Source organism: Brachionichthys hirsutus, chromosome 22, assembly GCF_040956055.1.
Source record: "Brachionichthys hirsutus isolate HB-005 chromosome 22, CSIRO-AGI_Bhir_v1, whole genome shotgun sequence".
Lineage (NCBI taxonomy): Eukaryota > Metazoa > Chordata > Actinopteri > Lophiiformes > Brachionichthyidae > Brachionichthys > Brachionichthys hirsutus.
The window spans coordinates 8361155-8388317 of record NC_090918.1 but is presented as its reverse complement, the minus strand read 5'-3'; the positions used below and the strand labels follow the sequence as shown (position 1 = coordinate 8388317).

General features: G+C 45.2%; 2 protein-coding genes across 2 annotated transcripts; both read right to left on the bottom strand.

Moving 5' to 3' along the window:
• Positions 1 to 1896: 1896 nt before the first annotated feature.
• On the bottom strand, positions 1897 to 22087 carry apaf1 (apoptotic peptidase activating factor 1). The gene is made up of 26 exons (XM_068755125.1): positions 21944 to 22087; positions 21684 to 21873; positions 21406 to 21603; positions 21069 to 21258; positions 20871 to 20983; positions 20636 to 20767; positions 20292 to 20530; positions 19893 to 20060; positions 19675 to 19806; positions 19472 to 19585; positions 19151 to 19342; positions 18897 to 19016; positions 18645 to 18770; positions 18419 to 18559; positions 18071 to 18196; positions 17817 to 17963; positions 17290 to 17418; positions 16914 to 17039; positions 16053 to 16172; positions 15818 to 15943; positions 14595 to 14720; positions 13101 to 13232; positions 12885 to 13010; positions 11924 to 12049; positions 10603 to 10749; positions 1897 to 2043 (listed from the first exon to the last, which is right to left on the bottom strand). Exons 1-26 carry the CDS (start codon positions 22085 to 22087, stop codon positions 1897 to 1899), a joined length of 3777 nt encoding a protein of 1258 aa, XP_068611226.1.
• A 2521-nt stretch (positions 22088 to 24608) lies between these two features.
• On the bottom strand, positions 24609 to 27143 carry tcp11l2 (t-complex 11, testis-specific-like 2). Its single transcript, XM_068755570.1, has 10 exons — positions 27005 to 27143; positions 26897 to 26926; positions 26570 to 26702; positions 26363 to 26483; positions 26015 to 26238; positions 25798 to 25934; positions 25523 to 25707; positions 25255 to 25436; positions 24962 to 25134; positions 24609 to 24850 (listed from the first exon to the last, which is right to left on the bottom strand). The coding sequence occupies exons 1-10, from the start codon at positions 27141 to 27143 to the stop codon at positions 24609 to 24611; spliced, it is 1566 nt and encodes a 521-aa protein (XP_068611671.1).
• Between the last annotated feature and the right edge of the window lie 20 nt (positions 27144 to 27163).

Sequence of the window (27163 nt, the reverse complement as noted above, 5' to 3'; positions counted from 1 at the left end):
CCGTCTCAGGCATCGCTAAGGATAATGACAACTACAGGGTCGTGCAGTAAAAAAAGAAAGAAGAAGGCACCTTTGCATCACCTCTTTAAATTTAGGAAGCGCTGACGTCTAAAATGACACTTGCTTTAGTAGGTCGAGGACAAATGGACTGGAGGCTGCCGTCAGAGGACAAGTAGGGGATGGCGTCCTGCTGTGGCCAGATAGCGACTACGCTTTATTTAAAGGATGGATTTACCGCAAGCAATTAGCGAGGGTCGTCACGGCAACAAACAAGTGATGAAGTCATGGCAACCGCATGTTTTAGCAAGGAATAAATCTTTAGGTTTGGAGGTTTTCAGACTGATTTTTTCTAGATTTGGATCACTTCAACCAATCTGATATTTTCCGGCTGATTTGCAGACTTGTTTACCGACCTCTTTCTTTTCACGCGCTCAGTTTCCAGTTTATTACACCAAGCTGGAATTGTACCCCCCCCCCCCCCCCCCCCCGCAATGCGATCACTCTCTTCATGATGACGAATGACTGAAGTCCAACCGAACAATAGCATTCAAGCTGGAAGCAGATAATTTCGTCAAATATCACTAAAGCTGTCAAATCAGAAAGAAAAGCCCTGAAACATGTCACTTCTTCGTGTTTATGGGTCAAATAGAAACAACGTGACAATAAATTGCTGGCTTGACCTCAAGTCTTTTAATCAGTGCAAAATGAAAAACCATAAGCACAAGCAGAGAATTTAAGGGAATCGATGCGGATCCTCGTAAAGATGCTACGTCCTCATCTCTTCCGCCGCCTGGAGAGAGCGGAGTCTGTCATTCAAAGGAATCGCATTAATCAAGGAGCTGATGGATTTATCGATCCCTGCTGCAGCACGTAACTCAGCCGACGCCCCACCCAGTGAAACCAGTTAGCTGATGGACGATTCCTGTGATGTTACTCTTCTCCAGAAACTGGATGGCATCCCAGCAGGGCTTTTCTTTTGTCCACTGGTGCCACTGGTCTAGGGATATCTTAGCATCCATCGATTTGGCGACTCCTTGGTGGAGGTGACAACAGCCTCGCTAGTCCTGCTTCAAAGTGCTCGGAACGGTAAAAGGCTCAGTAGTTAGATTACAAATGTGCAGTAGTTTAAAAAGAAGTGGTACAAAAATCAAACACTCAATTGGCAATTGATTAAGAGTCGTATACGTAAAAACTGCATATTAATTATAAACCATTTCATTTCAGTAGAAAACATTTACTTTTAATTTTAGATCCAAAGTACAAAGAGTCCAGATGTGCAAACCGACCCAATAAATGCTGAATTCTATTTCCGATCAATAAAACCTAATCTCAGCTGTAATGTTTAATGCTTATCAAAGGGCACCAGAGGTAAAAAAAAAAAGTCTATGCTGGTGGATTTAAAAAGTGTGTAGAACATACGGCACATCTGGTACCGGCAGTATTCCAAATCCAAAAATCATCACAGCATAAATGTGTTTGATAGCTTATATTGATTATATACATGCAGTAATGCTCCACACCTAAAGGATGTGTGCTTAATTTATCACCCAAAAGCAGAGAGGAGCAGGAATATTTGGATTTTAATGCAACTAACTCAGAACGTAGATCTGGGTCCTAATCAGAGAAGTAGAACCTCGTTATCGTCTTTGCACAAAGTCGTGCGCATGAACCGTCTTTATCAATATAATTTGCTTGACGATCATTAGACCAGTCAAAACGAAGGTTAAAAGTAAAGCAGCACGCATGACGTGACCACAGAAGAGGCGTTTGGACCTTCAAACAAGGCTGAATCACATATTTGGAAATAGAAATAAGGAGAAGAAATATCCCATCTTTTTTTGGCGGTGATCGTGATGAGGTTTCATTTCTTTCCGTCATCGGTCTTTCGGGGTGACGTCACACCACCCTCTGCAGGACGTAGAGGATGCCGATGTTGTCAATGGTGACGAAGGTGGAGAAGTCGGACGAGACGTGGATCTTCTTCAACGCGGTTCCTGTGGGGTAGAAGGTCTGCAGGGCTTCCCCTTTCTGCACGTCCCACCACTGGAGAACAGACACAAAGAGACGGGATGGGCGTCGGTAGCTTTGGGCAGAGCACCTTGGACAAGCGTCTCATCACCGTAGCAACGCAGCTTCATTTGTCCCTGTTGCGCGTTTAGCTCTGTTGTCTGTCAGAAGATTCTGGACTATGTCTGCTGCGCTACTTATATTTGTTGCCAAGAAGATCGAATTTAAAAGCATCAAGTTGCCAGACTCAAACTCACATACCCTCAGGCTACCTCAAACACACACACGCACACACACGCACACACACACACACACACACACACACACGCACACACATCCGCAGGTTTCCTGAGTGATTCCGTTTAATCTCGGTTTGAAGTTGACATTTATCCATTGAAGCTCCATCTCACTGGGACGAATCATCAATGGCACTTCAAGTCAATCATTTATAGTGTGTGGCTGGTCTGTGTGTGCGGGTACGTGTGTGGTTTATTTTTGTGTGCCCAAAGCATTTTTTTGGTTTACATTGGACGGAAAACATCCAGAGTGGGAAGGCGCACGCGAGCGTGAAAACGACATACTCTGAATTTATAGTGTGTAGATTGCAATTAAAAATTCATTCTTACTATCTGTTTTTGTCTGTCAGAGAAAGGGAGTGTTGTCATTTTACAAAGTTGTGTTGGCATTTAAAAAAACGCTTCTTCAAAGGCATCTCTTAATAATTAATCCTAAATAAATAGCATTTCAAAAACTGATCAGTGGTTTTAAAAAAATGGGAATATACAAATAATAAATAAGGCAAGTAATAATAACAAGAGAACATAAAGCAACATGAAGCCCGATGGAAAGAAGAGAAAGTTTTTAAAAAAAAGCACAATAATTAGTTAATTAGAGAGAAATACGAGGCTGGATATAATTAGCCTGGAATGTAAAACTTTAATATAACCCGTCTGCAGAACCATGCGCTCGTCTCGGACTTATTTTGTTGCCGTCTTACTTAGGAAGACTTCCTCCATTGCGTGTTGTGTGTAAAACGTGCATTTCATGCATTTATTCATACGAGACAGCGGAGGCTGACTTCAGCGAGATTTCCTCTCCCTGTGCATTTTGATGTGTTTGGAAAATGCATCAAGAAAATACGTATTTGGATCAAATCAGAGAGGAATGTCTGTTCTAATTCAAACAAGAGACGCCTGGAGATGCCCCCTCAAACATCTCACAAGAAAAATGCATACACATATAAGTACGCATATGTGTACTCTATTTTTGTATGCTACAAACACACGGCCAAGTCACACGAGGAGCAAATACATTTGAAAAGCGGATGTGGCCAGGCAGGATTATGCACAATGATGGGTAGGGCGAAGGCCCCCCCCCGCCGGGCATTATAAATTAAGATTGACGTGGGAGTAAAAGATGACCAGGAGGATGGGAAGGAGAGTATGCCTTCATGTCATCCACTTTGTGGGACATGTGATGACACAGAACATAAAGGGACACTTAAACCTTATCTTTGAAAGCCACGCCATCCTGCCTGCGGAGATAAACGCTCCGCCCTGGTGTCACAATCACATCTGGGGAAGCTGAAACCGGAGTGACCCCCGATTCATTTCGTTTGAGCAGCGAATCCGCTCTGACAGGCCCTCGCCGCTCCCCTCTCCTGAAGTTAAAACTGGTCTACTTATTCAGGTTACCTCGGGGAAAGTCAACACTGCTTACGTAACACAAATAAATACCTGTCTGTGCGTGTGTTGTTGTGAGGGCCGGGGTGACGCCTCGGCACGGAACAGGCGTACAGCTGTGGAAGGAAGTAATTCATCCTTGTCTTGTATAAATAGCTCAGAATTATGAAGACTCGTCAGCCAGCAGGATGCACACAGTCGGTGGGGGGGCAGGAGATTAAAGAAGAGGGGATACCAGCTGGAGGAGATTCAGTCGAGTTTTTAAGGCCACCTCCATTTGAGAATAAAACACACAGAGAGAGAGAGAGAGACCAGGCCAACACAGCGCGACTCCAAGTTTGAATTATTCATCTAAGGCTCCGTCCGATTACATATTGATGCTCAGACAATCCTTTACACACAGTCCTTGTAAACGTCAATTTCAGCCGAGATCAATTCAACGGCCGCATTTTTATATTGTTCTGGGCTAATTTTCCATACAAATATATTTTTTTAAATCTGGCGATGGCAGTAAACACGACAGACTGAAAGGAGTAAGGAATGAAAACAGACAGATAAGGCATCAGCGAGCACTTCTGCGTCTGCATGGCCTCCTCAGTTCTACCGCTGATCTCCCATCGACACACAAAGGCTCTTCTTCTCCAGTCAGAGAGAGAGACAATTAACCTCGGCTTAATGAGCAACATGGGGGGGGGGGAAACAACTGCCTCCCAGAGACAGATAAATATTTCACCAGCCTCTGTTTATACCCCAAGCGTGACAACGGGCGCGCAGAAACCAGGCCGAAGACGAACTCTTTCAGACTTCCTTCACTCCTGCTTCGTCTCGGTTGGAGGGAAGCAGCGGCCTGAAAATGCAGAGATCAAAAAGGACGCTTTGGAAACGAAGAACGCCAGGCTCTCTTAAAAATAGTTTTTGTTTTAAGGACTCCTTCAAGAAGAGAATGCGAATAGAACCAAAAGATTATGGGAAAATAAATAAATGCACGTCCAGGAATTGTTTCGCTGCGTGGCGGTATTTTTAGAGCTAGGTCTGTTGCTATGGCGGTAGCGACACGGTGGGGCGCGTCACTCTCCGACAGCGTGATTGAAGTAAAGCGCTGAATGAAATCAAAACGGCGATTGCAGCCTCCAACCAAAGCCTCATTTGCATACGAGTCCTCTCAGAAACAGCAGTCACCCAAAATGGGCCATTTTCCATCTCAGGACTGAAGGAGGTGCGGGTGCAGAAATCAAAGGAGAAGCCAACGGGTGTAACTGGCCTGTTAACCAACATCGTCTTTGTGTTGCTGCACAACCGTCAAAGAGTTGTTGCTGGATGCTCAGACAAAAGATCGACGCACCCCTTTGAGCAAAGTCGGCCATTGCTGCCGCAAATAATCAGGATGTTTTTGTTCAAAGCGGTAGTGAAGCGCTTAAAAGTACAAAGGCAGAAAACAACAAAGAAGTCAGCCTTGCTGCCAGAAAGACCGTCACAACTGTCAATATAGTGCGGAAGCATATTAATAGACTGCTCGCAAAGCATTCTGGGATTAAATATAACCGGTCATCAGACGTGTTAAATCTCTCCTATAGCCCTGATCGTTTGCACCCAACACGATAGGAGATATGACGCTCAAATGCAGCCGTACTGTAAAAAATGTTACACCGCAGAGAAAGATGATCTGTGCAAAGACCAGAAAATGTGAGTTTTAGATTGTACATAACTTTAGAGAACTTGATATCACATCCATCCATCCGAGAGTTGATTGCACCTCCACTCTGTCCTTTTTTGCTTTGTGCAAAACTACTAAGCACGACACAACTCCTCAATCTCCGTCTTTGAGAGATCAACGGTCGGTCCATTAGATTAGAGTCTGACGCCTCGTTAGGGATGTCCGTCACGTGTGTGATCCACGACGGGATATTTACAACAGGCAGCTATTAGCAGTTAGCAGCTACCTCGGAGACGTAGGGTGACCAAAGTAGACAAAAAGTAGCCTGACAGCGGCGAGAAACAAATACAGAGGTTTGGAAAAAGTGAGATGGCATTATAAGAGAACAACAGGAAGAAGAGGTCTCCTGGGAACTCAGGCAGCAAAGGAGAAAACGAAAACAACGGGAGTGTGAAAAGGTGAGATAAGGTGAAATTGCATTTCTGCCTTTCTAATCCATCAAATGCTTTCACTGTGAAGTGATGCCTGACAACACTGGTGGCATGGGGAGGGAGGGGGGGGGGGGGCTGTCATCTAAAACACTTCCATCCATCTGGTGAGGTAATGTATGTCAGTGTGAGTTAATAACAAAAAAAAGAAAAGAACTAGAGCAACACGAAGAGTGCTGAAGTCCTGTCATGGGGGGGGGGGGGGGGGGGGCACACAAGTTATCTTCAGAGTTCCTTAACCCTCTATCCGCCACCGTAGCGCCAGCGCTATCGTTGTCTATGCCCGATGTTACGGTAATAACGCGCCACCGTTACCGGGAACCGGCGCTCCGGTCGAAGAGACCGACTTTGACCAGCAGGTGGTGCCCTCGTCATCCGGAGGTAAAGGGTAAAAGTAAGCACCCCCCCCCCCCCTTTGCACACACACTCATAGAGCTGCAGCTATTTCCAGTCACCGCCGCGTCTGATTGGTGCAGACTGCGTGTACTGCTGAGAAGCCGATGAGGTTGTCGTGACTTATTGGTGTCGCACACGTCCCAACGGACAAAACAAATAAAGTCCACAAGAACAGAAAGTCGGGAACGAATTTGACAGCAACGTTTCTACTTCAGACCTTCAGAATAAAGCACAGCTCCCTCTGGGGGGGGGGCACATAGTAGCATGCGCTATTGATGGAGAAAGATGCCGCCACGTATATCCACAAACAGTAAGCCTGTCTATTCGCTAATATTTGGGAGAGCCATTGATTTGGTGTCTTCACATTAACCCTTTCATTGCTGAAGGAGGCAAAGAGTCTCACATGGAAACTGTTCATGTGAATATAAGACAGGTATGTTTAAAAATATTTCGTTTTGGTTGAACCACGCGACGGTGGTGTGAATTGTTCTGGGCCGCGGGGGCTTCCGTGTGTTCGTGCAGTCGGGATGAGCCGTTTCGCACCTGCTGCCTCCCCTCTTGCATCGCGGCGCGGTGACAGATTGGGTCATCGTTGTGCATGCATGCGTAGGCGTACGGGTGTCAAGATCAGGTGTGAGACAGGTACAACATTTTCTGGCAGGATCCGGAGCAAAAGGCCCGGTGAGAGTCGCCGTAAGTTGTAACAGCTTCTCTGAGAGGGTCGGACCGGAACACTTCCATCGCACCCCGGCCCAGAAACACAAAGGCGCATTAGTGGTGAAACGAACCGTAGTGGATCCGTGACCTGTACAGAACCCGCCACAGAGTATTTGTAATATTCTTTGCACATTTTATTTAAACATTGGTGCTGCCTTTAAGATTGTACAAAGTGCTCATCAAGTAGAAACTAACATTTTTCCTTTTTTTCTTTTGCTGATCTGAAAATATTTTTGGGTTGGTGACTCAGAAAATTAATCTGAAACTTAAATTAAATTCTACTTTGCTCCTCTAACACACACACACACACACACACACACAACCAAACACACAGGGGATTGGACATGCACGTACCCCCCCCCCCCCCACACACACACAATAACCCGCTGCTTTTAATTACACTGGCACCATTCATCCAAACATACAGCGAGAGAGGGATGATAAAACAGAGACAACAAGAACAGTAGAGAATAAAGTGTGTGTGTGTGTGTGTGTGGGGGGGGGGGGGGGGGGCAACAGCTTGAGAGATGATTAAGGAGGCAGCGCTGACAGAATCAAGTAAAGAAAAAAAAGAGGAGAGAATTCTACAAGGGGAGGCAAAAATAGAAGGAGATGCATGAGAGATGTTACCCACTGTCTTATCTGATCAATGATCACGCTGCTGATCAGGATGATTGATTGATGATGAGCTGTGTGCTCCGCCCTTGTGAGTATGTGTTTGAGGATTACATCAAGACTATGAAAGATGCGTCTCCCCAGAATGTTAGAGGATATCAATTAGAGGATCCAGATTGTAATCAAGGAGATACACAGGCTCGTAATTAGGCAAGCAAACGCTCAAAGGGGTTGCTTCTATGCCGACACATAATCCAGAATAATCTCATGTTGTACTTTCAAACAGCGCCTAAAAGGATTTTCTCCGGTCAAATTCGGATTCCCTGGAGCTTGTAGCTGTATGTTATTGTTAGGAAATGGCCTCTACAAATACATGTGCTTTTTCATGTTAAGAATTTTCTACAAATTTAGTTGTTTCCGTGGAAACTAGATTTTTAAAAGTGATTCTGAAGGGTGGCCGTCTCGAATGTGGAATATCTCACAAACGATGCCTTCTTGTTTTATCAACTTTTGATCATGCCATAATTTAACCATCAATAACCCGAAACTATTGATTAATGCTGCACTTTGGTGCTGATCCTTACCAAAACAATCAGAGGAAAAACAGAAAGATGATTAATTCATTAAATTTTATTATTGTCTTAGAAGCCTGTTAGTTTGAAACTGGCCATTTGTCCCGTGTTTTTATTCACATAATAGACACTTTATTTTAGCGCTATTTTCATTTTCAACACAAACCAATTCTTTTATCATCAGCTGTGTGACGTTTCTACTTTCTAAGAACAAAAATAGGTTTGTGCCGTTGTGCCAAGCTTTAACGGAATTGAAGCCAAGCTTCGTCTGCAGCCGTGATCCAAACGCGCTGTTTATACAATCCCACTGATCCTCCGTAATGAAAGCGCTCTCTTACACCAGCTGAGGATAAATTCAAACCAAATACCCTCAGGAATGTGATCAGATGATGGCCAAGTCTTTTTGGAAACTGACAGAAAAATAAATACAAAGATCCACGATTTTTCTCTTTTAGGCATCAGTAAATATTTTAGTTCGACCACAATGGTAATCTTGCTTCATATTTATATAGAAATGCTATTCCCTTTTTTATTTTTCAAAAAGTTAAACTATGAAGGAGTGTTTTTCACAAACTTGCCAAAAAAAATAAATTTACAGTATTCTGTTTGAATATAATTGCCTGATAGAAAAGCAGGCGATCAGGTCTTGGAAATAATAATTAAAACAGACATTTAGCTAGTGGATCCTCCTTCTGCAGGGATTATCATCTGTCATAAGTAGTGCATAGTCCTATTAATTACAATGGCAGGATGGACGGCCTCTCATTGCTGCCCGGCCGACATTCAGTAAGATTAATCAATCAAACCTTGCAGCTCAGGGGGGGGTTCAGCCTTTGAGACAGGCATAATAATCGATCACTGGTCCTTGCAGCCGCACGCCGATGCATCATGTCAACATGCCGTAGTGAATAAGAGAAAGAGGGAACGCTTTAAAAAAAAGATGCTGTGAATTAGAGTAATGGAGTGATACACTAGTGGTGGATTTTCTAAGCTTTGCTTCTTTATCCTAAGACGAGCCACTGGCTGGTGTGTAGCATACAAATGCTGCACATAGAGAAATGAAATAGCGCTTCCTCATCTAAATAAGCATATTCTCCAAAATGAAAAAGTATTCAATCTTTCTTAAAGTTATACCTGCTCTCAGCAGAAATATTGACTTTATTTAAATGCAGGGAACTGTGTGTGTCCATAAAATTGCATGATTGTACAAGACAACACAAAATCTGGAATACAGCAAAAGGACACGCCCTTTGAAGACCCATCCTCTGCAGGCGTCTTGTTTGACTTGCAGCTACTTTTGCGTGACCTTAGACTCACTTCTCGTAGAAAGGCAGTAAATTGAAACATTCACGTCGTTCGTCTCGCGTGTGATGTCAGGCTCCTGCGGTTGCTGTTCTTTCGAGCGCCTCGTCTTTCTTTTTAATGGCGCGCCGGCGGCTTTTATTCTGCCCTTTAAATCACGTGCGCTGCGCTTACCTCGGGTCTGACAACTGACACGCGTTCTGAAAATCTCTTTCAGAATAATTCAACTAATACACAAGTTCTTCATCTGCCTGTAAACAGCAATAAAAGCGGTAAAAATCTGTCAAGCCACACAACAACGTTTACACAAACCCACAAACAAGCAAGCTGTCAGGAGGACTCTGATATATAAAGCCCCATCGATCAGCCGCGCTCCCTTGTGGATTGCATCATTGCACAGCAAATAGCCAATCCTAGCACAGCTGAGCCCGCCTGCGCTACGACCCCCCCCCATCTCTTGTAAAAACGTAAAGGTAATAACACAAACACACTGTTCCAGTCACATCACAAGGAGATCTTGTGGTTTCTCAGGTATTCAAGGTTTTTAATGTAAACCTGCACAGCCCCTGTAAAATCTTTCTACCGTTTTACTCGAATATATCACAGCGGTCGCAGTACACATACAAAATATATTGTTGAGAACTGCAAAACCGCCTCCAGAGTTAATAAGTGAGCTGCATAAATTTGTGGAAGTGTCTTTCTGTGCAGACGGAGGTGCGCTCCGATGTAAACGTGGGCAGAAGAGGCGCACGGCGCGTTTAGGTGCCAGCTTGCAATCTGCGTTGAAATGCATTGAACAGAAAAATATTGGGAGGTCATTTTTGAAACATCGCCTCTTTAGAAATAAATACATCACCACCATGCATATAGCATCAGGAGATGATAGATAAAAAAAAAAAGTTAATTTCTGCCAAATAAATTTGTAGGAGAAAAAAGAAATAATGTGGCCCCAATCCGCATCGCTGGTTCAATTCAGATTATTCTCCACCTCTCTACAGCTGACTCACTGATGGAGGTATAACACGCAAAATAAAATAAACTGCAGAGCGATTAATGCATTATTCTGAATCGGGTTCATTCACATTCATCAAATTGAGTCTCTACTTCTCGGTGAAGCAGACTTTGAGTCACATGAATGAGCCGGAAAGGTACGAGCCTGGAGAACGCACCTTAATGTAGCCGCCAGTCGACACCAGAAGGGAGTCGTCTTTGGAGAAGTGCAAGTCGGTCGCCCAGCCTCCGTGGAGTGAGTCCATGTTGTCGTTGCTGCCCTGGGAGCAAATCCTCAGCAAGGAGCCGTCCTCGACACTCCAGATCTGAGATGGACAAACCGACATTTCAAAGCAACACCTGGTACCAGACCAAACACTCAAGACTCCATCTGCAGATTAAAAATGCATGTTTTACATCAGAAGTGAACACCATGGATCGGACCTCTACAATCTATTCGTGAGATTTACTCTAAATCTTCATTGCTAGAAAAAAAAGCAAGAACTTTTGTTACAAAAACAAGAAAAAAGAGCAAAGGAAAGTACGAGACTTTACAAAATATGAATCAAAATAACCCACAATGCATTGCAGATGTGAGGAAAACATGGTCTAACGTTGCCAGTTCACCACATACAATCATTTGCAGTAGTTATGCAACGGTCCATTTGACAATGACACATCACACGTACAGCTATATTTAACCCGTGGCATACTTTTGTGCAGAGTGACTCACGTTTGTTTCCATAGTAACAGGGGTTGAGATTTCAGTGTGGTTTGTGCCGTTGGATCTGATGAATTTGCCCATTTCTGAATAATAGAGCGGTTCAGCTTCGAGGCCGCCAAAGGGCATTAACCCAATGCCAGCTGATGAAGAGCTGACAGACTCCTGCAGGCTTCCTCTCTACCTCTCAGACAAACTTTGTGTGTTTGCGTACGAGCGGTGCAGAGTCTGAAGCCTCGGGGAGCCAGTTTGGCAGCCCGAGTCCTCTCCTTCACCTCCCACTGTCAGACGTCTCCGCCTCTTCCCGCGCTCCTCATCCCGGCTCCACACAACAACAACCTGCACCCTCCTCACATCCTTCCTTTCATCTCAGCCCCCCCCCCCCCTCTTTGCACTGCAGCAATCATGATGCATTAGTGAGCGCTTTATCTAAATAAATGATGAGATTAAATTACGGGGGGGGGGAGCTCTGAAAAGCCCTCTGACTGAAATGTTGTCGGTGCTTTTTGCATTGGCGCACGGCAAATTTGACGGTTGAAGGCATTTTCATTCATTTCTCACGGAAGGGTAATGTGAAGACGTCTGGTGTTCGGACACAGATTAAATAAAGCATCTCGAGGCAATATGCTCAGTGGGGAGTTTTTGATAGCTCGTTTTCCTAGATCCCTCCTCCTATCCGAGCTGATTTGCAACGATTGAACACGAACATCGAGATCAGAAAGAAAAAAAAATGGTTAAGAAAAGACGATTACATTTTATTTATTTCTTTAAATACGCACCCGAATCTCTCCGTTGTCGTCTCCTGTCGCGAGGCGTCGGCCGTCCCAGGAGAATCGGCAGCTTCGGACACACTCCCTGTGGCCTCCCAGTGTATGGACGTGCTGCCAGGACTCACAGTCCCACAACTAGGGGTTACAAAGCAATGAATCAGGGGGGGGGCACCATTTATAAAATGCACGTTTCCCTTAACACAAGCAAGACTGTGATACACTGTAGACAAAAGTAATTATCAAAGTGTCACAGCAGTGTTGACCTGGAAACAAGACATCACCATAACAACAATAAGGTTTTATTTCTGTTGCTCAACCAGTCGTCACTCGCTAACTGGTCTTATGGGGGACAAATAATTGCGCCGAATGCACAGCTAAGAGCTAAGGTTGCAAACAGGGCTGCATCAGGAATGAGATCTCTCTCACTCTGCTGCTTTCGCTCTCGTTTTGTTTGAATTTGCATTCATGAACCTCCATGTCCGTGTCTCTATTGTTCCCTTTGCATTCCTCCCCCCCCCCCCCCCCACTATTGTTCGTCCTCTCTCTCGTGTCCGATTCGTCCGAAGGTTGGCGAAAAAATGTAAGGAAAGGCAGAAGTGTGTGAGGATGGATGGAGAGAATAGTCTGCTCCTTTAACCATGTCACTCATAGTTGCAGCGGCTGTTCTCCACCATGAATGTCAACCAAATCCAAATTCCTGCGTAGACCTCGGCGGCGTGGCTCTACCTCAAACCGCTTTAACAAATGCCTTTGGGGGGGGGTTTGCATTGTTGCTCGTGGCAGGCGCTTCAGGAACGCCAGATGTCATCTCTGGCTCAATACTGGACTGAGAAGGATGCCTAAATCTAACATCAAACCCGCAGACATTTTCCTCATCCAAGGAAATGAATGTGAATGTGTCCCTACGCTGATATGAATAAAAACCGTACACGGCTCATTCCGGGACGTGTTCGAGTGTAAAGTGTTGAACCTTAGCGCTTTTGTCAGCAGAGGTGGTGGCGAACAGGGATCCGTGCGGGGAGACGTGACCCGACAGAACGGCTGCCCGGTGAGCCTTGATGTCCTGCAGCTTCTCTCCGCTTTCTGTGTCCCACAACTGACCAAGAAAGAGACTTTATATTTGATTTCAGGCAGTATTTTGTTTTTTTTTGATGATACGGCGAGTCTGTGTCTGCGTGAGCGTCACCTTGAAAGTTCCATCGAAGGACCAGGACAGCAGTCGTGTGTTGGTGGGTGAGCTGGAGAGCAGCGAGAAGCTTCGGACTTGTTCCTCATGACCCTGCAGGACTTTGGATTCCCCTGACTGCCACCTCCACACCTCCACGGGCAACAAAGAGGCAGACGCGTATCTTTCAGCTGCTGATATCTTTTGTTTTTTTTATTTAGTCTCCCACATCCACTCTTATCAACTTTGACATGTTTGCAAAGATGGATTTCGAGTCCCGTCAAAAGCATCTCGGGGGGAAAAAGCAAAGAATGAAAGGCATCCCGATTGGCTGATAATAAACAGTGGCTAAAATACTGTGCATTCAATTAAAGGAGCTAAATGGTTTTATGTTAGATATAATAAATGTCATTAAAGACACATATGGGATGATGATGATGATGATGATGAATATATTTATTAGATAGAATGTTAGAGTACAAGTACAGTCACACAGTAGCATGTATTACAGTACAAGTACAGTCACACAGTAGCATGTATTACAGTACAAGTACAGTCAAACAGTAGCATGTATTACAGTACAAATAACGTCAAACATCCTGTCTAAGAGGAGCATTTCAAAAAAGCCCTTGCGGGCTTGTTTCCGTTGAAAGTCCTTCGTACATAAATATAATATACATATAGTATAGGGTCACATGGGAGATGCAAGAAGGGGAGGGACTCTGCTCATCTGGAGTCTAGACATGCACATCTGGGATGGAGGTCTGTAAATGGCCGCGGACAGGAGTTCAACTGGGCTGGACACACAATGGGCGTCTTCTCCTTCAGAACACAACCCCGCCATTGGTTTAACGGTTTCAATCAATCACCGGCTAACATCAGTGCCGTTGCGTCCCTTTGCATTCAATCCGTGTCTGCATTAACATCCGAATACATTCTACGATTTCCTTGGGCGCACGCGTCAAACTGCGTGGATTTGAATATCTTCTGAAGAAGCTTGGGCACGGTCCGAGAATAGCGATGGGAGAGGAAGCCGCCGCATGAATATGGAATGGAGGAGGCTAAAGGAAGCGCTGCAATGGGCAGGTCTGTCAGCAAAAAAGACGTGATGAAGAAGAGGAAGAGGAGCAGACGAGAAGGGAGGAGAGGAAAGGGGAAATGAGCAATAGAGCATGAACGGCGGGGGGGGGGGGGGGGGCGAATACACACACATTACAGTGAAGAGCAGAAGGGAGATAAAGAGTTGTCGAGAGCGGCCAAAGAGGGGGGGGGGGGGGGTCACAGAGGCGGGTGGAGTGGACCAGGTAGGGGAAGGTGAACGCACCAAACACACCCAACAATCCTGATTCTGCAGAGCTGGCAGTGTTACTGACAGCGAGGAATGGTGACGGAGGAAAAGAAGAGTCGATAGTCGAAATAAAAATGGGAGGAGGTGGAAGGAGAAGACGGACGACGAGCACGTCACGAAAACAAGCAGAGAGAGAGAGAGTGAGAGAGGAGAGAAGTTGGGCCTACCCTTATGGTGGCGTCCTCAGAGGATGTGATAAGCGTTTGGCCATTCTGGGTGAACTGGCAATGAAACACCGTCTTGGTGTGTCCCAGCAGGGTGGCCAGGAGCTTCCCAGAAGGCACCGCCATCACCTGAAAGGGACGCACGAACTTTAACTCCACAAACATCCACATGAACACGAGACGTTACTGGAGCAGCCGGAGAACAAAACAGCTTTGATGCTCAAAACAATTCCGTGCAGAGTGAAAGAAATGTCAGCATGCATTCTCACTGAGGATAGCTGCTGCTGCTGCAAAAAACCTTCTCATAGAAGGGCTTGAATTCTTCACAATATGTTCAAAGCAGATTTTGAATGAGATAAGAGACTCTTTTTTGCATTCATTTTCTCACTCTGTTTGATTTAAATGAAAATAAATAATAAATGAAACACAAAAATCTCACGTCAACTGGTTTGTAATAAGAAAGCGTTCCACTGCAGCAGCCACTGGCACCAGGCCTCCCTCTGGTGTTTGCTTAGAGAACTGCAGCAGCCAAATCTGTGTTTTACTATAAGTCAGCAACTTTGTGAGACGTCCTTACGGCATGCGCTCGCATGAAAAAAACGCAGCAACCATTAATCATCGGATGAACACAGACCTTGTTGTGTTCATCCGCACAGCATGCACACAACTAGACTGCCGGCGTACGAGGAGTGGAGCACAGAGAGCAGATGGAACAAAAGAAATAAACTGAATAAAAGGGGACATCTTAAAAGGTACCGTGACAGAGACGACGAGAAAGAAACCGGAGAGTCGGGGGAAGAAAAAAAACACGTCTGTAAGCCGGTAAAAGGAGCAGGGAGGGGGGCGGTGAGATGAGAGAGGCGGGTTGCGCTGACCCGACGTATGGCTGACAGGAAGGATTAAAAGGGCGACAAAGTCACACCGGATGATTCAGCGTGTTCTGAAACAACGCTGCAGAGAGACATACACATACGGGCTCAAGGGGATGTTTGCAGAGGGATGAGGGGAAAAGTCACATTTGCTTGACTTTTTATAAACCTCGCCCGCCGCGGCTTCACGTTCTTCTTATCCAACGTCGAGGAATAAAGCAAAAATAAAATGTGGAATATGGAAGGGATGCAAAAAAGGTGGCACTGGAATGAAATACATGGTGAATATCAAAGTGCTATATTATGCACACACACTCAGCCAGGCTTATTCGTTGCAGCAGGTCAGAATGTCTCTACCTGCACCGTGCCGTCCTCCTGGCCGAGAACCACAGCAGAGGGCTGCCTGCACAAACACGTACACCGGATCCTGGACGCCTTCTTCTCCGACTGGAACAGCAACGATCCTGTCCTGCCGTCACGCACCTGTTACACACACACACACACACACAACAGTTATCTATGAAAATCTGGTATGAATGCATCATACTTATCTGTATTCCACTATTCTCGATTTCACCCCCCCCCCACTCACCTGCAGCCTGTTACAGTTGTCTGCAGCAGATATTATGAGTTCCTCATCGCTAAAGAGAACGTCTGAGTCTCTTTTCAGGCAGAGGCCTGAAGAAGTGTGCACCTTCTTTGTCTCCCACAGCTAAAAAAAAAAAAAAAGCACAGGACAGGAAACAGGCTTGATTCAATCAAACATAATGCAAACTCCTAGCGGAAGACCTCGAGCCATTAGGTTTCTTTTTTATTATTATTATTATTATTATTGCCTCATGTCTGTGTAGAGAGGATCTGATCCTGGGTGCAAATTTTACCGTTTCATTGTGAGACACAGACAAACTGTGACACGGCTGTTATCGGTCGCGTAACGTTTAGCTCTGCACTTCAGAATTAATTTCCAGATGGCGCAAAAGCCGAAAAGCATCAACTGCTAATGGAATGCACGTGCGCTACAGTATGTTTTGCATTTCCCCTAATGCATCAGGGCAGGGGGGAATTTGCAACGTCATGGAAACAGAAACAGGTCAGGGGAACTCAGGTTTTCTCTTAAATTAATTTTAAAGCAATATTCTATTCCTCTTTTCACTTGTCTGAATATTGAAGTTTGTTTTATGGTGGTCATTTTCTTTTCTTTTTTTTTTTTTTATAATCAGGCTGACCCAAGACATTCTGATTGATTTGACCATATTCCAATCTAAAGCTACTGTCCCTTCTAAAGGGATTAAACAGCAGAGATATTTCATAAGATGCTGTTCAATGAGTCCGATCAAAAAGCTAATACGACCTAATGGAACCTCAGGAATAAAGCTGAGCCAACAGAAAGCCAAATACCTGCATGAAAATCCAGTTTAGAATCAAATCTCTGCACTAAAAGCTACAAGCTCACCCTGACAGTCTGGTCGTCGGAGCAGGAGAGAAGCTGTGAGCCGTCGGGAGAGAACTGGACCCGCTGGACCCAACTCAGGTGACCGCTGCAGTCAGCCATCTTCTTGTTGGCCTCCAAGTCCCACAGCTGGAAGAGAATCACAGCAGAACCAAACACCCTGAGTCTAATATAGCACTTAAACAGGAACAAAATGGGTCAAAACAAACTTTTCTAACAATTTAATCAAAATCATTTTGGTATGGTGGGAAATGAATGGAAGATTTTGTATTAAAAAAAGATTATTATCTATTGTTCTATGAAAGATTTGAAGACATTACATAAGAAAAGTCACTAAGAACATGGCTTTGGTATTTATGTACCGGTAAGTATGTTTTACCTCCACGGTGTAGTTTGAGAGCGCGATGGCCAGCAGGTTACTGGTAGGACAGGCGTGGCAGTACTGTACAGTACTTATACGGTTTGTTTTAATCTCCAACAGGAAGTCTGATGTGTCCACGTCAAACATCTGGCAAAAAGACAACAGACAAATATGACCCAAAAAAATGTACATTAAAAAGAACCCTCTTGTGTCTGAAGACTAAAACTTTTCACGTTTCAGCTGAAACGAGTCTGCAGTGTCAGAACACAATCAGAAGACAAGAAGGAATGAAAGCCCATTTAAATCAAAGACACACTGTGCAACACACGAAACGGGAAAAACAGTGAAATTAGATCCTAAAAATGAAGTATTGAAGGGAAAAAAAAAAAAGAACCCTGCGGTCTTGGATCTTTTTGAGGACGGGCCAGAAAAGTATTTCTCACTCATTTCGCTCTCACCCAAATACAAACACGTCATGTTTCATCTCATTAAAACATGTAAAACTACACCTTTCAAATCTTAAGTTCACTTTCCAAAATGCTCACCAGAACAGCATTCCTGGTCGCACATATAACGCGTTTGCCGTCAGCCGTCCAGGTGCTGCACTTGACGATGACGTCTTCGTCGGTCTGTGCAATAACGTCGCTCACCTGGATCGTCTTCCAAATGTTGGCAGACGACACCGTAAATAGCTGCATATATGAAGGAATACGGCAAAAAAAGAAGCAGTCAGAGTGCAGAATATGTTCTGAAATAAACTTCTTAGAACATAAGTCAGTACCGCTTTAATGGCAATCACCTTAACTGTACCATCGTTAGAGGAAGAGGACAAATAGGTGTCGTCGGGGGAGAAACAGCAGTGGTCGACTGGCACAAAGTGGCCTAACAAAGTGTTCTGAGAGGTCGGCCTGTTGAGGTTCCACAACTGCACGGGCGGAGGAACAGGATGAGGCGAAGGTGCGAAGACAGATGGGCAAAAACGGAGGGTGAGGGAGGCACAGGCGCACAAAGCAACAGATGATTTCAGGCAATAAAGAGAAACTCGCTTTTCTCTTTAGAGTCTGCTTGTGGTTATTTTACTCTTACATTTTTGCTGTATGTATAAGGCAGCAATACACAGCGGTAAAAAGAAGAAGCGCTTTGGCACCTTGACGTTCATGAGCTTGTCGTTGGAGCAGGTGGCCAGCAAGAGGGGCCGCATTGTGTTCGTGAACTGACAGTGGTTGACCTGCTCCTCGTGCTCTTCGTCAAAGACCCGTATAAGCACGGCTCGCTCCACGTTCCACACCTCGGAGACAAAACCGGAGGGCTTTCACGATCAATTTATTTGTATTTGGGTCTTAGTCTTCAAAGTGTTCCAGCTGTCTGCTCACCTTGACTTTCCTGTCGCTGGAGCACGTCGCGATCAGCCGGTCGTCGGGGGAGAAAGCACAGCAGAGCACGTCATCGTCGTGGGCCTGGATCTCCGTGAGCTTCTCACCCGAGGTGCTTTTAAACACCTGTGAGCAGAGGCGAGGGAAATGAGCAAGGACTTTCTTCTGTGTTCGCTATGAACGCTCTTTATGGATCCACACACAAACACACACGGATATTTATAAATACACTGAAAGAAGCTGCTGTCATACCTTCAGCGTCTTGCTGGCTCCACTGGAGGCGATCTTGGTTCCATCATGGGAGAAGCAGGCAGAGTAGATGGAGCCTTGCCGGGGGTGGATCACCAGACGGGACAGACTCTCTACGCTGCTCTTATTGCTGGACAAAAATCAATCCCACAAATAAAGGTTCAGCCCGGAGCACACAAACCATGACAATAAGGCTAATTTATACATCTTATGCGTCACTTTGTTTCAGCTTCATAACCAGAATATTATGGTGAAACATTAGCTTGCCAGTCAAAGTAGAGCCGCCCCGTCCTGGCCCGGTTCTGTGCCTGCAGCAGCGCCTGTTTGTAAACCTCGGAGTCGTGCGGCTGAGACAGCGCCAGCTGAACCACGTCAGGGAAGGGACGCTGCTCCAGATGGTGGCAGTTCAGGGACAGAAACTCCTGGAAATGTCTGCGCTCTTCGCTGTTCTGAGGGAGAAAAATAGCCATTAAAATGAACGCAAAACAGCCTGACTGGCCAATCGACGTGATATTACACGAAAGGTATCGACGCTGATAGATGAAGGAGTGACAGCGACGTAGCATATGCTCTGTGACCTCTTTGTCCAGAATGTGTCCATGCTCCATGTAGTCATTGATGAGGTGAGCCGGACCCATTATCGGGGCCTTGATGCAGATCCAGTCCAGAGAGAACATGAGCGAGCGGAGCTCCTTTATAGAGAGAGAGAGAGAGAGAGAAAGAATCCTGTCTCTGTCCAAGAGAAACACTTTGTAATATTCTAATACTGCGTGTATCTTACCCGGGAGAGATTGGCTTTGGCCATGTGGTAGGTTAAGAACCGGATCCAGTAGAGACATTCCTCATCTCCTGAGGTGGGATGACCGTCTCCGTAGCACCGCTGGTATTTATCCACCACCTTAGCGTGGAGGCTCTGGTAAAGAAAGGGTTGGCATGGTCACGTTTTGCCCAAAAAAAAAAACCCACTTCTGGCTCTTGGAAGGCTGTTTTCAAACCCACCTCAAGCTGGTTGCGATTCTGCTCCACCAGGAAGTCGAGCTGGAGGTCATGGAGGTAATACAAGTAGGGTTTATTGTGATTGTCCACGAAGAGCAAAGACTTGTTGGTGAATTCCTCAAGGATGTCCTCCACCTCCTCGGGGTCCAGGTCCCACAGGACAGACAGCACCTGGAAGACGGAATATTATTGTCCCCGTTGTATCTTCAGCAGCATCCATCAACAGGGAAAGAGTAAAAATGTGTATAAAAACGGGGCCATTGTGTTTTCTGTAACGGTTTCAGCAACATTTAGAGAATAAAACATGTCTCATTCTCCAAAGAGAAACTTCAAAGCCGTAATTTTGTACAAATTTACAGGATCAATTAAAGCAATCGAGGAAAAACTGAGGTGAAGCCAAACCTTCGCAGGGATTTTGATATCCTTCTGGAGAACACTGAGATCCTTGTAGAGCTCTCGATGCTCCTCGGGTAAGACTTCAATGCTGGCGGCCATCGCTTGGTCAAGGGCGTCGTAGTCGTAGGACGAGGACTTCCTGATACGCTTGAACTGCTTCTTCTGCAGCTGCCGGAGGTAGTAATCCCAACGGTTCGGTTTCTCTTTGAGCAGAGCCCCGATCAGAGACACGACCAGAGGGGACCCTTAGAATGATGCCACAGAGAGGCTTAACAGTGTTTGCTAAAGATACAAACCGATCTGTAGGCTATACTGTTAAAACAATAGACTGCGTGTTAACGTTTGCAGACCTTTGCACTCTCGGACAATGCCGCGAGCCTCGTCGGGAAGTCCGTCGGCTTTGGTTTGAGTGTACAGAGCAAGAATTTCCAGCGCCTTGCTTTCATCCAGACCGCTCTGCACTTCTACCTGATATTTAGCACCTACAGAGCAGAGACAAGCGCACGGAACCTTAAATGGACTCAACTGTAAATGAAGATAATCACAGCAGGTCACGTTTATTTTGTTTCAAAAGAAGCGACATACCGCTAACAGAATCCGTCAGACTTCTATTCCTGGTGGTCAAAACTACTCGACAGTGGATATCAAACGTCTTCAGCACTGTGCTGTCCCAGATGTCATCTAGAATCAGCAGAGCCCTGAAGCCCAACGCGAACAGACAAGTGATCAGAGAAGCAAGTACACAGTGAGACGGCGTTCATCACCTCACACACACAGGTATACCTCGGATATCTGCGCAGCATCAGGAAGCGCAGGCGCTCCTTGGCCTCGTCCAGAGAGTTGGGGGGCCGGTGGAGGTGCTGGGAATCCAGACTCTGCTCCAGTCGGAAACACAAAGACTTGATTTTAACCAGCAAGTCCGGCTTGTCCAGCTGACCAATGGAGAGCCAGTGGATCCCTCCGGGGAAACACTCTGAAGTCGGAGGCAAGGAGCGGAGGTCAGGCATGCAGGCAAGCTCACAAAAGTCCATTTTACAAGCTTTAAAGGGCTCTTTCATTTCACATGTTTCCCCTAATATAAAAGGAACCAATAGATTGAGCCAGTCCAAATGGTAACCACCTTCGATGAGGCTGTGATGCCTGACGGCCTCAGCAGCCAGGACGGATTTGCCAGAGCCCGCCATGCCGAAGACGGTCACCCAGCCAGGCTCCTTTTGCAGTCGATACAGTTTCTCTCTGATCCAGTTCACGAGCTCTGGTCTGCTGACGAACACCACGGGCCTCTGCGGCACGCCGCCTTCACTGAGCACCGTCTGCACTGTAGGAGAAGCAGGGAAAAGGGTCCATCGACAGGACCACGCTAGTGAAAACACACACGCGCAGCTTCCTATTTCTCACCATAATGTGTGACGCCACCGGGGGAGCTCTTGTTTGCGTCAGGAGACGTGCGCGGCAAGTCATCGTGGAGCAGATTGGCCAGATCGTCATACGCCTCCTTTACCAGGGCGTTGTAGAAGGAGATGTAGGCACAGTTGCCCTTCCTCAGCAGGAGCTCCATCAGAGACACGGCCTGATCCTTCCGGGTGGACTGGAGGAAGAAGGAGATATTAGATTGTAATTATGGTGTAATAATTATATTGTTAAAGGCAGAGACCCACCTGGATATTGATCCTCGCCTCCTCATCCACAGTAAGAACGCCGTCGCTGATCATGTGGTCCATCAGGTAGGGGGGCATGATGTCCTGCTCCAGTTTGTCCCGAAGGCGCAGCAGACAGCTCCGGGCCCTTTCCTCCAGTGCCATCTTTGCATGACACTAGTAGCATGATCGATTAATATCTCTTTTTTTTAAAGTAAAAAGTCTTTACAAGGAACTCTAAGACTATAAATTGTATCTTTTTTTTTTAATAGAAAATAATGAACAATTTATTCATAAACACTGCAAATCGCGGATAGTTAGGTGTACATTTTAAACTTTAGCACCCTTGATAAGATCATTTAACGCAACTTACAAACCTTTAGACCGACTGACTTTGCTTGTACTTGTCTCGACAAGTTCACTCACTCTAAATTCCTACCAATGAAACAAAGAGAGAACCAAAAGTAGACACTTACGAATGTCGGCTTTTTCTTTTTAGACAAGAAAGGTGTCTAAAAACTTTATATACACGGTCGCAGTATTTGAAGTCCAGTGTTTCAATAAGGAAACGAGCAATAATTTCTGTCTTGACGTTTTCCTCCCAATTTCTGAGAGGGCTTCCTCATTCAACACAATAACAACTCCTCCCCGCTGTGGAGCAGCCAACCGCGTGGCGACGTTTGCACCACGTGACAGGTGAGGTCACGCTGTTAGAGAATTTGTAACTGGGGAAACTGATGTTGCATTCTGGACCATCACGGAGAGAAGAGAACTCGCTTGTTTTCATTTATTTTAGCGCTCGTCATAATTGCTGAAATAACAGTAAATGTACATTTTAAAATGAAAGCAATGATAATGATCTGTAATGAGTCTAACCAAGATGTCATGTCATGTCTTCAGTCGAAATTCGTGGCGTGGTTTCTCTCTACTAAGTCTCTCTTTACTAATTTCCAACTATTTCCGGACCACATTAAAATGTAACATTACTGCCTGGTGACAGCGAGGGATGAGCGCATGTTGTTTATTCTACCACACAGTAATGTGGTGGACATACTAGTAATGCAATTATGAATAAATACAAGTAAGATGTATAATCATATCAGTAAATCAACTTGTCCTAGTCATTTCCAGATTAAAATAATAAAATGATGTAAGTCAGTGAATCAAATCTCCAGCACACCACGTGGTATGGTCTTTATATATAAATGTAAATCTAAGGGTTGTTTTTTTTAAAGGCTAAAGATTTGAAACATTTCTTTTTGAACTTTTATTAAATAATGTATAACACAAGGCCAGAACAAGTTCCAACATTTTTCATGTAAACATTCATACACATTAATAACATATTTTTATCCACTGGAATTTCAGCACCTTTCATTTCCTTAACAGGTTCTTAAAGCCAACACAGCAATACTTTAACTACAGCACTGCAAAATATAACAAACATAGCATGTCAGTCAATATAACATAAAAGTATAAACCATACAACATATGAAAACTACAAAATAGCCAAGTAAAACCTAAAATGAGTAACCCAATACAAAGCCATTTCTACTTTTTGATTCTTACAAAATGCCCCCAAAAATCTCTCCAATCTTATTTAATTGAATATTTTAATATTTGTTTTTTTTACTTTATGGCATAATGAATTATTTAAACGATAACCAAGGAGTTTAGTTCTCTGGTTGATTAAAATGTAAACAGAAAACAACCAAAACGATCAATTCCATGGGGAAAATAAATCTAACATTTACACTACTGTTAAACATTAAATAACAGCAACAAAAAAAAAGTGATAACAGGTGCTTAATTCTGCAGCCACTGTCCATGTGTGGCACAGATAGCCTTTTTTTTTGCCAACTCCTTGGCAAAGATGAGAAATAACAATATCAAATTATTTAAACCAGAATGGATATTTATGTATAACAAATTGGAAATCAAATAACAAAATATATAAGATTAAGAATCTGAAGTTCTTCCTCTTTACTTCTAATAGTTTACTGTATCCTTTAATCACTAAGGATTTGCCCACATTAATTCATGCCACAATAACAGGAGTTAAACTCCAGATGAATGTACAACAAACAGACAACTCTTAGAAATGCATTAATGTGAAACTGGTATTCCAGTTTGAAGAACACGTTCTAGGGCGGCTCGGTGGCGCAGTGGTTAGCACTGTTGCCTCACAGCGAGATGGTCGCAGGTTCGTCTCCGGCTTGTGGCCATTCTGTGAGGAGTTTGCATGTTCTCCCCGTGTTTGCGTGGGTTCTCTCCGGGTTCTCCGGCTTCCTCCCACCACCAAAGACATGCAGCCAAGGCTGATTGGTTATGCTGAGTTGCCCGTGGGTGTGAGTGTGTGTGTGGCTGGTTGTCTGTCTCTGTGTTGCCCTGCGATGGACTGGCGGCTTGTCCAGGGTGTCCCCTGCCTCTCGCCCATTGACTGCTGGGATTGGCTCCAGCTTGGCCCGCGACCCGATGACGGAATAAGCGTTTAGAAAATGAAAAAAAAGAACACATTCTAGAACATCAACATAAAACAATGCGGCTCATCAAATGTCATCCGCATAGTACCTACAGCCACAGTGAACTCACTGCTGAACGTGGCGATTAAAAGTTACATTTATAACATCCCATAGCTGGAAACAACAACTAGCGGGGCAAACAGGCAGCAGTACTTCCCCAACTATCATTGTGACTCCTGAGGAGGGTCGCCTGCTGGCGGGCTGCTGCTGAAAAGCAGCTTCCTGATGATATCTGCATAAAAATGTCCATAAACATCCCTGTTGTATTTGACCAGGGAAATAAACTTTGCTGCGATTGCCATTAGTTCAGGCTTGATTGTAGTCAGGCCTGCTGGCACTTGCTCAAGTCTGACTTGAGGCTTGGGATCAGAGATGACCGCCTTGAAGAAATGTTGCAGACGATCCTCTGCAAAAGAATTGAATGGGAAAATATGTTAGAAAAAGGCAAACTATACTGTTTTCAACTTTGAAATAATCTTCACAGTCTAGCAAAAGGTTGAGATAATCTGTAATTTACCAACAAGAGTGCGGATGGGATTGTTCTTCTGAGTAATGCTGCAGATCTGGCCTTTGAGGGAGGCCTGCAGCGCTGGGGTCAGTGAAGAGTAGCTCCTCTCAGTCAAACTCTTGTTGATCTCACAGCAGATCTGAGCACTGACACTCTCTAGTGCCTCGTCTAGGTTAAAATTCCTATACATGCACACATCGAGGAGAAGATATTTGTGGTTTGAGACATAATCATTTCACATCAAGTCAATAAGCTCTGATTATCTACTGTCTGTCTGAATGCACATGAAAGGCCCGACTCACGGGTTGTGCATCCCGTCCAGCAGCACGCTGGTCATCCTCTTCAGACGGTCAGACAGGGACGGCAGACCCTGGATGGGCCCCCCGATGGTGTTGTGGACAATGAGCAGCACCCCGTTCACCACCTGACACTGCTGGAGCTGTCGCTGAATCTCTTGCAGACAAACCTCATCGGTCATCCAGGTCTAAAGGTGAACCGATAACAGAAGACTCGAAAAGGCGCCAAGGCCGCATCGTCCTTCAGTTACCTGCACAAGGTCACGACACTCACCTCAGGCGGCGGGGCCTTAGCGTAGTCCCATCTAAGAATGATAAGGAAAGCGGCGTCGAGGATCTGAAAAGGCCCCGGCACCACCTTCTGTCCTTTTCCCTGCCCTTCGGTCTGCTCTGAGGGGGTGTTTGCTGATAGCATCTCCAGCGCAGACTTGATCCAAGAGGTGGTGCGGTTCAAAGCAGCTGCATAATGATAATGGGGGGTAAAATTATTCAACCAAATACCTGGACCAACCATGACTAGATTTGAAAAAGATATTCTCATGGACTCACTGGGCGTTTTGTCCAGGATGCTCTGAAACGTTTCCCTCTCATATTCAACCCCTGCGACCTTCAAGTACTCCGCAAGCCTTCTGTTCTCATGGTTGACCATGTCTAGCGTCATGAGGTCCAGCACACGGAAGATCTCCCTGGCGTGTAAAAGAAGCTTCACCGTTTGAATACCTAAAAACGACATTTGCCTCTTGTTCAGAACCAAGTGTGTGTTTACCTGTAAAGTGTCACGATGTTATCGGTGTTTTCTCTCAGCTTCTTGATTTCCTCCTCCCTTATTGGTGCACACATTTTCTCCATGGTAGTAATAATATAAGCGGCAAGCCCCTGGATGTCGACAGCGTCATTGTCAGCTTGCTGCTGGATCAGATCCATATCCAGAACTCCCATGATCTGAGTCCTCATCCGACTGGCATCAGGATTAAGGAATGACAGTAAAAGCTGCGCAAAGAAAAACTTTGTAGATAAGTAGATAAACATAACATTTGCAAAGAAACATCAGGGCATTTAGTGCTTTTGCATGTCTTTTACAGGATTTAATAAACACCAGATTGTACGTGCTGACCTCTCTGATCTCCTCCAATAGTCTGATTGCTTGCCTATACTCAGGTGGGTCATCGTTCAGCTCAGACTCCAGCTTGTCCCAGAATGCCTTGTGGGCAATGTCTCGAACTACCTTCCAAATACTTGAGACAAAAAAAGACATGGATTTAGGTCTATGACTAAATATGACCAGATTGTGGAACAACATCTTTTTTTTTTAATAGTATACCTGTTAGGAGGTAGTCTGTTTGGTTCCACATGAAAACTGGGGTTCACAATGAGCTCATGAGCAAGGCAGAGATTGGAAAGTTCTTTGGCAGACTCCACGACTTCGTCCATGGTTAGGATTTTGACTGGGCTTGCTGTGGAAACCAAATATGTATATAAAAAGTGCCAACAATACTGATTAAATATAAATACAATCATTAATGTCATTTTTTAAAAGTGAACTCTGGGACAGAGCAGGAGCCAAATCCACCACAAGGCCCCTTCTTGGAGACAGAAAACAAGTTTAAAAAAAAAGAAATGTAAAGAGGAATTCAGCAAACAAACTCACGGGAAGGTGTGCAATGTTTGCACGAGCCATTTCTGGTGAAGCCGCCGCGAGAACTCTCCGGGTCGCTGGCTGACGTGAAGCCGCCGCGAGAACTCTCCGGGTCGCTGGCTGACGTGAAGCCGTCGCGAGAACTCTCCGGGTCGCTGGCTGACGTGAAGCCGTCGCGGCGCTCCGATGGAGACTCTGCATCACTCCCGTGGTCATTTCCACTCGATGTGGAGGCAGGTCGTTCATCGTTTAGAGGCATCTCGGCTGCACCTGCACACG

Bases quoted from the DNA above. Each gene is read 5' to 3' on its own strand.
- apaf1 (XM_068755125.1), bottom strand. From the start codon at position 22,087: ATGGCACTGGAGGAAAGGGCCCGGAGCTGTCTGCTGCGCCTTCGGGAC. The intron at 21,604-21,683 runs GTGAGAAATAGG...CTTCTCCTACAG, and splicing joins CGGTGGCGTCACACATTATG to TGCAGACGGTGCTCAGTGAA. The intron at 19,017-19,150 runs GTTTCACCATAA...TCCAGCAATAAG, and splicing joins ACTTTGACTGGCAAGCTAAT to AGCAGCGTAGAGAGTCTGTC.
- tcp11l2 (XM_068755570.1), bottom strand. From the start codon at position 27,143: ATGCCTCTAAACGATGAACGACCTGCCTCCACATCGAGTGGAAATGAC. The intron at 26,927-27,004 runs CCAGCGACCCGG...GCTTCACCAGAA, and splicing joins TCGCGACGGCTTCACGTCAG to ATGGCTCGTGCAAACATTGC. The intron at 25,135-25,254 runs GTGAGTCGGGCC...GTGCATGTATAG, and splicing joins CTGGACGGGATGCACAACCC to GAATTTTAACCTAGACGAGG.